The sequence below is a fragment of the Chaetodon auriga genome, chromosome 5 (assembly GCF_051107435.1).
Source record: "Chaetodon auriga isolate fChaAug3 chromosome 5, fChaAug3.hap1, whole genome shotgun sequence".
Lineage (NCBI taxonomy): Eukaryota > Metazoa > Chordata > Actinopteri > Chaetodontiformes > Chaetodontidae > Chaetodon > Chaetodon auriga.
In genome coordinates, this window is record NC_135078.1 from 594,585 (window position 1) to 608,094 (window position 13,510).

General features: G+C 44.5%; 1 protein-coding gene across 4 annotated transcripts in view; it reads right to left on the reverse strand.

The window, feature by feature from the left end:
• ydjc (YdjC chitooligosaccharide deacetylase homolog) overlaps window positions 1–13,510 on the reverse strand; it is a 74,551-nt gene that overhangs the window by 51,966 nt on the left and 9,075 nt on the right. The window contains exon 2 of one of the 4 annotated variants that reach the window (XM_076730463.1): window positions 10,476–10,577. The exons of the other annotated variants lie outside the window; for them this stretch is intronic. Within the exon in view, the coding sequence (XP_076586578.1) occupies window positions 10,476–10,490 (15 nt within the window). The 5' untranslated portion in view covers window positions 10,491–10,577. The remainder of the gene's footprint in view (window positions 1–10,475; window positions 10,578–13,510) is intronic. 4 annotated transcript variants of the gene reach the window in all.

The following is a 13,510-nucleotide window of genomic DNA, read 5'->3' on the forward strand; positions in this document are numbered from 1 at the left end:
CGGCAGCTGAAGAAATTCAGCCTGCCAAAGACAATGATGGTGCACTGCTGCACAGCCATCATTGAGTCCATCCTCACCTCCTCCATCACCATCTGGTACGCTGCTGCCACCGCCAAGGACAAGGGCAGACTGCAGCGTGTCATTCGGTCTGCAGAGAAGGTGATTGGCTGCAATCTCCCATCTCTTCAGGACCTGTATGCCTCCAGGACCCTGAGGCATGCAGAAAAGATTGTGGCTGATCCCTCTCACCCCGGACAGAGTCACTCCCGTCTGGCAGGAGGCTGCGGTCTATCAGGACCAAAACCTCACGCCACAAGAACAGTTTTTTCCTGTCTGCTGTCAGCCTTATCAACAAGGCCCGGAATCCCCCCTGACACTCTTCACACTCCACCTCTGCCTCATCTTGTCACACTGTCATAGATACAACTCTATGCGTTACATTCACGCTCAGCTTGGACTTCTTTCTGAAAAAACAGACTGTGTTTCCGGAAAAAAACAAACAAACAAAAAACAGACTTGTGTATATATATATTTATATTGTTATAGTTTGTACTGTTTTTTTAGTAGATCTGTCATTAACCAACCTCACCACAACAAATTCCTCATATGTGTAAAATTGTTCTGATTCTGATTCTATTGATCCCACACCGGGGATATTTAGTCGTAACAGCCAGCAAGTTACAAAAAGCAAGCACAGTGGCATAGAGAGGTCAAAACAAAAATATAGAAGTATACAAGATACAGAATAGAAAAAACAACTGTGTATATGTACATTTGTACAGATTATAAAAAATAGTAAATGCTTAAGAATCCTACTGCCATAAAAAAGTACTGTTGCTAGAAGTCTTATTGAGAAAACTAACAACTGACATAATGTATTGTATTGCACTTGAGAATACTATTGCACCTGAGAAAACACTATTTTACTTGAGAAATACTAGGTCTATGTATATGCACAATATATACAGTTTATAAAAATGCAGTTGCCAATATGTATAGTAACAGTGTTATTGCATAGTTGAGAGAAATAGACAACTTAGAAATTTAGAAATTGCACCGGGTGAAATGGATAAATGTGAGCAGATATTAGCATTAGAGCATATATTAGCCTTGATAACAGTGGTGCAAATCAAAAACAGGTTCATGATGTAGAATTGAGAAAGACAACATCAACACAGTGCTACATTACATGATGCTGGAGTTAAACAGTCCGACAGCTGTTGGGATGAAGGACCTGCGGTAGTATTCTTTCTTACAGACTGGATGCAGCAGTCTGTTGCTGAAGGAGCTGCTTAAGCACCCCATCGTCTCATGCAGGGGGTGGAATGGGTTGTCCATGATCAATGTCAGCTTGGCTAACATCCACTTCTCACCCACCTCCTCAATGGTGTCCAGAGGGCGGTCCAGGACAGAGCCAGCTTTCCTGACCAGTTAGTTTAGTTTTTTCCTGTCCATCTCAGAGCTTCCACAACCCCAGCAGACCACTGCATAGAAAACTGCAGATGCCACCACAGAATCGTAAAATGTTTTTAACAGTGTCCTACATACTCCGAAGTACCTCAAGCTTCTTAGCAGGTGCAGACATCTTTGGCCCCTCCTGTACAGGGCATCTGAATCCCCCACAATCTCAATCAAGCCCTGGATATTCACTGGTCTTGTCTGTGGTAAATTCCTTCGGAAATCAATTACCATCTCCTTCGTCTTGATGGTGTTTATGTGCAGGTGCTTCAGTCCACACCAGTCAACGAGGCTGGTTACAACCTCCCTGTATTCCAATTCCTTCCCTTGTGATACACATCCAATAATGGCTGAGAACTTCTGGATGTGGCAGCTGTATGTGTCTGAAGTCTGATGTGTAGAGGGTGAAGAGGAAAGTGGAGAGCAATGTCCCCTGTGCTGCAAACTACCGCATCGGACACGCAGCCTCACATACTGTGGTCTGTTTGTGAGGTAGCCGATGGTCCATGCAGCCAGGTGGCAGTCTACGCTGGCTCCTTCCAGCTTTCCCTGAGCAGTGATGGTTGGATCGTGTTGAAAGCACTAGAGAAGTCTAAGAACATGGCCCTCACCGTGCTTCCAGTATGCTCAAGATGGGAAAGAGATCAATGGAGCAGGTAGATGACTATGTCCTCCACGGCGATGCTTGGACGATATGCAAACTGTAGGGGGTCCAGCTCGCTGCCCACCAGGTGACAGAGGGGGTTCAGTATAATCCTCTCCAAGGTCTTCATCAAGTGGGAGGTTAAGGCTACTGGCCTGAAGTGGTTGGGCTCCCTGGGATGCACGGTCTTTGGGAAAGGAAACACAGGAAGTTTTCCAAAGGGCTGGAACACTCTTCAGATTAAAGCTCATGTTGAAGATGTACAGGAGGACTCCCCCAAGCTGATTTGTGCAGTCCCTGACCAGTCTGGAGCTGATGCCATCCGGGCCTGTAGCTTTCATGATGTATGTGTGTGTGTGTGTGCGTGTGTGTGTGTGTGTGTTTGTGTCAGATTCAGCTGGACTCCTCTGACCATCTTCTCACATGCCTCATGGTGGTGGTTATTTATTCACCAAAGGTATGTATACAGGGAGAGGTGATGAGCTGTAAGCATCCTTAGTGTTTGCATACAGTAAGTCCTGTGTTCTATTGTCTCTGGTGGGGCACTTCACATGCTGTGCGAAAGTGGGGAGAGTGGCAGACAGGGAAGTGTGAATCCGTCAGTCTGTAAATATGTGACCCGCCACGAGAAAACCAGCAACAAGTCAGCCTGGCGCAAATTGTGTAAACAAATTATATTATTTTTTTAATTAGTGATTTTGTTTCTTTGCAGAATATGTAAGTTGAAATCATGAAGAAGCCACTCCACTCAAACAACAGCATTGGGGGCCTTAAAACCATAAACTTTGTATTTGAATTTGGGTTGTTTTAGAGGAAATTCTCAGTCCTAGTTGGGGGTGTGAGGATTCAACAGTAAATTAGCATACTGGCTTTCTTTGGCTATTCACGTGCTTCTGTTCTTTTCTCAGCCAATCAGCTGCACATTAAAAGGGAACCACATGGCTATTTACGCAGCCGCATAATAATCCAATCCCCTTTCTCCACATAGCCCGGCAGTTTTGAAAAAGACCAAAAAACATATGAGTGGAGCAGAGAGATGCCAGTGGGAAAGTGGAGTGACAGCACGCCAACTTACCGGTGTGCCACTCGCTCCGAGTACTGTGAGTACTGTACATAGTCACCTTATTCACTCGTTGCACTGCGCTAAGAGACGCTATCCCGGTATGCAACATTTTGATTTCCTGTTTTGATTTTGTTGGGGAGATCCGTGGTAAAACACGGAGTGGACTTTTGAATGTTCTTTTCGTTGATAAGGAAAGCACTGGATTGAACTGAACTGTGGGGAAAACCGGGGTGGACTGTCACTTTGAGGGACTGCACTGAATACTACTGCCACACACATACATGCCTGTATATTACTCACTGGTTGATTAATACACTGTTGAACGTTACATTAGTGTTCATTCAAAGTCACATACAGGGATTACAAACTGTTTTTTCATGTTAGATGCTATGGCTATACCTTACATTGTTTTTAGCTAGCTCAGTTTTGTCATTTAAAATGGAAATGATATGCACATCGAAACTTATGTTAGATCAGTTGATCATATTATAAGCTGTAATGGGAGGTTTAGATATGGTAATGTGAGCATCTGCTATTTTGAATAACACACCAACCTGATGATGTGCTTGAATAATGTGTGAATAGCACACCTGTGGGTGAATAACACACCTTTGGGTGCACGAATAACACATCCTCGGGTGAACAACGCACCTTTGGGTGCATGAATAAAGTACTGACTGTGATGCTAATGTGCCTGTTAGCATGACCCATGATCTGAAACAAGGGTACTCTTTGTTTTCCTGTTTCAGATTTGGCAAAAACACTCTGACTGACATAATCAAACACAGACTGATCCATCCCACTGCACCGCAGAGTGACAGAATTTATTTTATTTAGTATTAGAAATAAGTATCCACATTTGCTCCTTCTAACTCATAAGTATATTACCTTTCTTGTTTTTCATTTTTATTCAAGGACTTTTTGTAACAAAAGAATTCCATTTCCATTTGATAACCATTGTTCAAATTACTACAATAGTTTCTGTCCTGCGGGCTAACAGATACCAGATATCACTGATAGCTAGACCAGTAGGGGGTTGGACTTATGTAAATGAGATGCAATGAGCAGCACTGTGTTACCTGGCACCCCTGGTAGGTGAGAATCTTTCAGGCTGGATTTCTCACTAAAGTAGTTTGAGGAGCGCCTACATTCAAATGGCCACATCTTCTTCAAATATTTTCAGATTTCCATGTGTTAGACATTGTTGGAAATAACTCAAAATGCCCCCTGTGAGACTTGTTGCTGGTTTTCTCATGGCTGGTCACATATTGCTGTGCTGACTTATTTCTAGGGATCTGCATTGTAAGTCATTTCCATTTGTGAGTACTCACATTAAATTATCATAGAGTACTCAAGTACTCACAAAACCAGAATCTAGTGACAGTACAGGTTCTGAAATGAACACCCAGGCAAAAATGCAGCATGGTTAGCCTACATCTCGTTGTTGTTTGTGGTGATGGTAGCATGTACTGTGTCTGAACAAACAGCATCAGCTAGCAACAGGAGAATATCTCCAGTCAACATTTTCTCCATGAGCTCTACCCTGGTGGCATCACAGTAGCACATGCTAATACTGCTATCAAATGAGGTGATGTCAGACTGTCTATCATCTCTCTCAGCTTTTTTCTCTTTGTGCTTAATTTGCTAATGGTTAATCATGGAACTAGTTGTTTTATATTAACACTACGCAGCTTGAACTGCACATTACTTTGTTTATTGACAATAAACATACCAGAATCACACATACTTCGTCTAAAATCACTGGCCTTCCCATACCAAACCGTTCAGACACCATAAGGCCATAATGTGACAGGGAGAGCATGAGTTCAAGTTATCAAACTAAAGTAACAATCATTCAAAGGTCACCATCTGCTTTATATTCAAGAGCAGCAGTCAAAAACAAATGGCTATGACAAAGTTATATTTAATCAGTTAATATCACATCTCTTATGATTGGGCCAGCACAATAACCGAGGCAGACATGGCTCAGGCAGTTTTTATTTCTGATTCAGACATATTCTTAGAACTACATTTATACTAGTTACTGCACACTAGAGAAAAGGAGGCACATACTGTATGTGCGGAGCTGACAGCAAATTCTCTGGTTTAACATTAATGTGTGAACTCTGCAGCAACAACTGACAACACTCTGTGCAGCATTTAAAGAGGACATGAAACGCCCCGATTTTTTTTTATTTCACACAAAATGAAGTGTGTGGGAATACGTCTAATTTTTTTAAAGATGGAAAGTGCTTCTACATAAAATTAGAAGAGTTTTTCTTTCGTGCTGATCAACTCCTTCAGCAATAGTGTGCCGCTATGTTGTTTTTGCATCATTAGCTACGTCACAAGGTTGGTTGGTTGGATCGGGTTGTATTGGCGGTACGAAGAAACAATGGAAGAGGACGAAATTGAGCGGAATTTCGAAGCGATGCCATCACACCCGATGGCGTACGCCTTCGAGCCACTGAGGAGAAAAACACAGCCACAGGTTGTTTTGGAGGAAGAGCAGCTGATGGCTTCTGCAGGTGCTGAGATGGTGGGCAACACAGCATGGTGCGGGTGTGGACACTGCAGGGAAATGCCCACCCCGACATAGTGTATTTGTTGTCGGGAGGCGGACGTGGGCCATCTTCATGGGGATCTTCCCTGCATCACTTTATCCCGCACCTACCAGATGCTCTGCTGTGAGAGGGAAGTGTTGGAAGTGGCCGTGCTTTTATTGAAAGATGTCCATGCCGAGACCGTGGTGCGCCCCATTAACAGCAGGTAATTCAACGTTAGTGGCCGAGCTGGAAAGGCTCGACTGATTGAAAGATCATCATGTCCAGAGTACAGTCTGCTCTAGCCAGCATTATAGTTCACTGACTAATGTCCTTCTCAAAATTGCAGGTTAATCATGCTACGTTACTTGTGTGCCACAATTGTAAACCTGCTAGCATGTCATTAGCCAACCAGCTCACTGGCTAGTTAGCTTACCCGTGTAGCCGTAATGCCGCAGCGAACTCATGTAGCGTAACGCCACACACTAACTAGCTAGTGAACCAGCTGGCTAATGTCGCACCAGTAAGTGGTGTCATCCGCGCACAAACCGCACGCACACAGGACAGTACATGCTATAGCCACTGCAATCAGTTTCCGTCTACAGTTTGATCAGTTGTGCATAGCACTAGCGATCTCCACCAGTTAGCCTTTCTCTCCCTGCTCTGCCACAACGGCACGGTGTTGTGCTCTTGCCTTACGGCGCACAGCCACCTCATTGCTGCCGTCGGACTGTGTTGGGCGGTCTATGGACGCGACACTGTAAGACGAAAAATCAAACACAGATGGAGCAGTTTGTTTTAGGAGTCACCAGGACACCTAATTCAAAAGCGTCCTCTTCAATGTAGTCCTCATTTACAAAGTGCTCGCTGCAAACCTGAGCTGCGGGACTGATAGAGGGACTCTGGCGTTTTAGAGGAGCTAGTCAGTGACAGAGAATCGATTGCCGCTTTACTGGCAAAACATGAAAATGTACAGTCTTGCTGTGGTTTTTTATTCTGTGAATACATTGCTACAGCCTGGGGCGATACAAAAATGATCTCCCTTGCAGTTCCTCTTTCTTTGTGGTTCCATTTTGTCACAGTTGTCATAAGCGGAGTATTGAAAGACCTGGATCCAACCAACCTCGTGACGTCACGCTCTATGCCAAGACAATATGGCGGTGCCCGTGTTTGAGAACATAAACTTTGGGAGTTAATTTCTCTTCTTGCAGCTTATTAACAATGTTAGGCATTGGCCAGTGTTTTGGTGTGGAAAACCTTGCATTAATTTTTGTAAACTTTGTTAAGTGTTTCCTGTCCCCTTTAACATCGGCATGACAATGATGTCAACAATAGGAAAATAGGAGGAGGGCTGGCAGTGTTTGTGAATGAGAGATGGTGTATCTCTTCACATCACTATCAAAGAGCAGCACTGCTGCCCGGACATTGAACTGTTGGCTGCTTTGAGGCCATACTATCTGCCGTGGGAGTTCTTGCATGTCATAGTGGTGGCTGTGTATATTTCTCCCTCTGCAAACGCCGATGCAGCTTGTGACGTCATCAACACCGTGATCAGCAGGCTGCAGACTCAGAAACCACAGGCCCTCTTACTGATCTCTGGGGATTTTAATCATGCCTCTCTGTCCTCCACTCTGCCCAAATTCATCCAGTATGTCACATGTGCCACCAGAGACAATAAAACACTGGACTTATTCTATGCCAACACCAAGGAGGCATACGAATCATCACCCCTCCCCCCTCTGGGAAGAGCTGATCACAACCTGGTTCATCTCCTGCCTGTATACAAGTCCCTTGTTAACAGGCAACCAGCTGTGTCCTGCACAGTGAAGAGGTGGTCTGATGAGGCTGAAGAGGCTCTGAAGGACTGCTTCGATACAACAGTGTGGGATATATTCAGGGACTCTCATGAGGAGGACACTGACAGTCTGACAGACAGCATCATGGACTACATAAACTTCTGTGTGGAGAACACTGTACCCACCAGGACTGTACGGTGTCACTCCAACAACAAACCCTGGATCAATCCTGTCATTAAGGCTCTCTTAAAGGAGAAGAAGAGGGTCTTCAAGTCAGGGAACAAAGAGGAGCTGAAAACTTTTCAGAGGGAGCTAAGAAGGAATATCAGGGAGGGGAAAGACAGATACAGAAAGAGAATGGAGGAACAGTTGTAGGAGAACAACACCAGGGGAGTCTGGAGAGGCCTGAAAACCATCTCAGGTCACCAGGAGCCAAACTCCCAGGCAGCTGGGGATCCAAAGTGGGCAGATGAGCTGAACACCTACTTCTGTGGATTTGAAGAAACATCTGCCCCTCCCCCAGCTGCACCAGCACTGCAGCAGCCCTCTTTTGATCTGCCAGCACCCTGCCCGAGTACCCCACTGACCTACCCCCCCACAGTATTCAGCTCACCGCAATCAACGCCACCCCCCACTGCTCCTCCCAGCCCCCATCCACTTCACAAGACACTCTGCCCCCCTGCTCCAACTTGTCCCTCAAACCTCTCCAGGTGAGGAATCAACTCAGGAGGTTTAAGACCAGGAAGGCTGCAAGACCGGATGGCCTCAGTCCCAGGCTCCTCAGATCCTGCTCTGATCAGCTGAGCGGGATCATTGGACATCTGCTTAACCTGAGCCTGAGACTGGGAAGGGTGCCACGCCTCTGGAAGACGTCCTGTGTGGTACCTGTGCCAAAGACCCCACATCCCAAGGACCCTAGCTGCTACAGGCCAGTGGCCCTAACATCCCACCTCATGAAAGCCCTGGAGCGGCTGGTCCTTGCCCACCTGCGCCCCCTGGTGAACTTGTCCATGGACCCGCTGCAGTTCGCGCATCAGCCTGGCATCAGAGTGGAAGATGCCCTCATCTTCCTCCTCCATTGAGCTCTATCTCACCTGGAATCGCCTGGGAGCTCAGTTCGGGTCCTTTTCCTGTACCTTAACAGTACTTTTAACACCATCAGGCCAGCCATCCTGAGACACAAGCTGGAACTTTCGGGAGTGGACCAACACCTCACATGCTGGATAGTGGACTACCTTTCCAACCACCCACAGTATGTGAGGACACGGGACTGTGTGTCAGGGACTATCCTCTGCAGTGTGGGGGCGCCCCAGGGAACGGCGCTGGCACCGTTCCTCTTCACCCTCTATACAGCAGACTTTTCCCACCTGTCACCCACTTGCCACCTGCAGAAGTTCTCTGATGACTCTGCCATTGTCGGCTTCATCACAGATGGGGACGACAGGTCATACAGAGGACTCATCCAGGATTTTGTGGACTGGTGCCAGCAGAACCACCTCCAGATTAACGTGGGTAAAACCAAGGAGCTGGTTGAGGACTTTCGTCGGCGCCCGTACTCTTCACCAACACCAGTGAACATCCAGGGAAGGGACATTCAGATGGTGACATCTTATAAGTACCTGGGTGTTCATCTGAACAACAAACTGGATTGGACTCATAACACCACTGCACTTTACAAAAAAGGACAGAGCAGACTCTATCTACTCAGGAGGCTGCGTGGGGCACTCCTAAAGACCTTCTATGACTCTGTTGTGGCCTCTGCCATCTTCTATGGTGTAGTCTGCTGGGGGAGAAGCATCACTACAGCTGACAGGAAGAGGCTGGACAAACTTATCAGGAAGGCCAGCTCTGTCCTGGGATGCCCTCTGGAACTGGTGGAGGAGGTGGGGGGGGGGAGGATGACAGCCAAGCTATCCTCCATGACAGACAATGACTCCCACCCCCTCCAAAACACACTCACTGCACTGAGGAGCTCCATCAGTGACAGGATGCTACATCCAAAGTGTGTGAAAGAGCGGTATCACAGGTCATTCCTCCCTGCAGCTGTCAGACTGTACAATAAAAACTGCTCCAAGTAATCAGTGCAATCGTCTGTGCAATAAGCTGTGCAATAAAAACATGTGCATAACAGTCTGTAAATACTGTCTACAATTTCTTACAATTTTTTTTTTTATAATTTCTTTCTTTTTATTTTTATTTAAAATCCTCACTCTTTTGTATATACTGTTTTTGTTTCTAATTTGCATGCACTTCTTATATTAATCTTTACTGATGCTGCTGTATTCTGGAATTTCCCCTCACGGGACAAATAAAGGAATATTGAATTGAATAAGGTACTGTAGGCTATTTATAACACAAGGTAAGGCAGGGGTCCTTAACTATATTTGTCCAAGGGCCAAAATTTTTCTGTGAGGGGTGGACTTTAAAAAAAAAAATTGTTTGATAATTTCACTTTAGTTAAGGTTATTTTTATGAGTGTAAACAGCAAAAATCCATAATGATAGTTCAACTACCAATGAATGAGTCTGTATCTCAAATAAAAACTCAATGCAAGTTGGCCAATGAAAATAAACCCAAGTGATGCATCCTGCATCTGACAGCCTAGCTGTGTGATTCTCCGTGACTATCCTTCAAGTGGGTGAATTATGAAATACAGACTTTTTGGCTCATTGCCAGGCTTTATTAAGCTAATTGACGGTCAATTTGCGACAGATTGGACCTCTTCCACTGCTGAGTAACATCAGATGGGTGCATTTTCAGAATTTATTAATATTCTGCAGGCCAGATTGGAACAGATTGACTTGCTGTTCAGTTTGAATGCAGACCAAGGTTTGTACTTTGAGAAGGCCTGCTCTAGAGTGTTTTTCTTTCTCAGTCCTACTGAGGAGCACACAGACTGAAGTCCCTGCAAACTGCAGTTTCTTAAGAAAGATAAAAAAAATCAAAATGAATAAACATTGTCTCAAAATTACCGTCCACCAGAACATCAAGGTATCAGAGTCCAGGGGAGAGCCTCTCTACTGTGTGACTGAGCCGAGCTGGGCTGCGTCCAGTTGTTTGGAACAGTGGGGAGCCTGTGTGCAGAGAGACCAAACTAAGGGCAGAATAGTTGCAGTCTTTAGGAGGTAGCTCCTGATGCCTTTTCATACATGCATTAAATAGACAGCCTCGGGGTACAGCCAGGGATATTTCCCTCATAATGCAATGGGTCAGTTGATTCGTAATTTAAATAAAAGAAACACTCCAAATTTGGTAAGAAATGAGGGGCATGGCCACAGCAAAAAAACAAAATAATAAATCACATGATCGGTTTTAAAGGGCATGTACACTGCAGCTAGTGCTGTATTAAAAGAAGACTAACACAATAACTTCTGAAATAATATAGAATTAAGGAGAGGTACTTAGCTGGGGGGAGAGGTGAAGGGTGCTTCACCCCTCCACGGGTCCCACAGTGCCTTCCTCTCCCATCTCTCTCTTTGTCAGGCACGTACCCACGACAATCCGCTACTGACCCTGCGTTACCTGGGGTCATTGCTCCTTGTGGTTTCCCTCTCAGTCGTGTGTGCCCCTCAACTGCTCTGCTGCCATACTACTTCCCTCAACTTCCCTCTAGGACCTGACAGTGGCTTGTCTCTGTGGTGCTTCACCTTGTGCCTCAGTCTACACACTTGCCCGAAGAAACTGATCTAAGAACAAAGAGTACACCATCGAAGCGGACAGCTGTAACTTATTAAATCTGAGCAGCTAACCACTAGGCACAAACAGGCAACAGGGTGGGGGAAGAACAGAACCACAAACCACACACAGACAAAAAACATACACATGATCCCATGACACTGTGACACCCCCCCCCCCCCAGGCAGCATATTTACATAACTCAGCCATCTGCACTGTTGTTTGCCCTCTGCTTCTGATGAAATTAATGGTGGAAACAACAGTTGTCATTACATTGTTGAGCTTCAGGGAACAAGCACACAGATTCTCTTGTTATATGATACAGTGGTGTAGGGAGAATGAAGTCCTGTGTAGCAGAACTGGTCTGTAACTGGCCCTCTTCTCCCCTCTTTGTATTCCCCAGGAGAAGCGGAGTGATAAAACAATCAGACTTTTAAGAGTTACTGACCATTTGGAAAGTTCACAGGAAGGTGTGAACTCAGGCAGAGACAAGATGTCTGGTTGTAGAAGAACTTTCCACATTCTTTCAGGGCAACAAGAGTCACTAATAACACCTTCACTTCAAATTTACATCTGCTCAGGATGTTCTCATGGAGGTGCTAACTCTTTCTGGATAGCCCATGGGAGTTAAGGACAATAAAACTGCCTGGATGGACAAATGCGATGTCTCAAAGGAATCTTCAAACCAGATAATGCTGATGGGTTGTAAATTAGACATTCCTGAAGCAAACTGTGCTGTATGTCTGGGTGCCTATTTCTTAACCTACCAAAATAACTAAACCTCTATGTTTGATTTAACTGTGAATGTTTTACATTACTAAGCCCGCGATCTGTATAACAAGGGTTTTCTGGTGTTTCTAACTTACAGGATGACAAAACTGTGAATTTAACCATTCCAAAGATTTTCTCTGAGTTCTTACCGTGGAGCCATACTGCCATCTAGGGGTTCATAGCGGTTATGTTGAATGTGCTTAGCGGGAGACATTTATTAATAAGTAACCATAATAGCGACAGTCATTTCAGCGAATATAGTCTGCCCTTCTTTATTTCTTTGTTACGTTAAGTTAGTTATGCCTTGGACCATCATGTATATTAGGATGGGTATTAGAAATTGTTATCGTGAATATCATTTAATGTCATCATTTATTCAGAATAATTGTCTGACGCATGCTGTGAACAATGTTGAAATGCCTCTGAAAATTGATCGTTTAAAATATATTCAATTGACCATAGTGAGAAGCAGATGAGCCCCTCGTATGAATCATTAATTAATTCTCACTCTTAGAGGTGAAATCACATTGCGCATCCGCGAACCATCCCACGTGTGACGGCCTATTGATTAGACACGCCCTGGAGCGATGATAAAGTCAGCAGCACGCAGCAGACTTTAGTTCAGTTTTTGTTTTTAGTTGTGTTAAGGGTTTAGTTTTTCGTTTGTTCGTTTTTCTGTAAGTTTGTGCCTTGATCTTTCTTCTGTCTCTTCCGCTGAGTTTCTTTAAGTCCTTTGTCTTTAGTTTTCAAGTTATTTTTCGCCCCGTCATTTTCTCAGTCCTTTTGATGCTGCTCACAACTACACAGAGTAGCTTGATTTAATTCTGCAGAAAACGCACTTTTCTAATCTTCTTCTTCAAACTTTAATTTTTGCTCACCACGCCAAGCCGCATAATTACTATTTTTGTTGTTTAAGTCTAGTCACGTAATAATAATTTTGAAGACATTTTCGACCGGCCATCGAAGAGTTTCTCAATCTTATTATTAGTAGTCAAAAGCCTTGCCAAACGATTGCCAACCAACTGACCGCACAGAAGACCTGCAGCCAGCTACTGACCCGTTGGTTCGGGTGAAATAACCATCAGAAGCCGTTCCTCGTCTGTAACCGACACCGAAGATCCTCAGCTCCCGAGACATCCCTGTCCAACACCGGTCCGTGAGGTTAAGATACTGTCAATTTGTTTAAATTCTCCAAATCGTTCATTCAACAAATTAACTTTATATTCGCATTACCACTTTCCCTTTAAAACCTATTTCTCACTATCGCCAAACTCATTTTACCATTCTCTTGCCATAAGTTCCTCTGTGCAGTGTTTGTGTTAATCCATATCATCCATATAATCTATCCTATTATCCATGATTCATATTCATTTCATTATTGTGTTTAATAAATAATCTTTTTCATACAAGTCGTTGCCAGATGGTGTCCTTTTCAGCTGGGTATAAGCAATCCCTGTACTGAGAATTTACGCCTTAGATTATCAGACTGATCTACTGTTGATTCATTCGTTTTCACTACATCAGCATTACAAGACATGATATACAAAATCCTTCTTAGCTG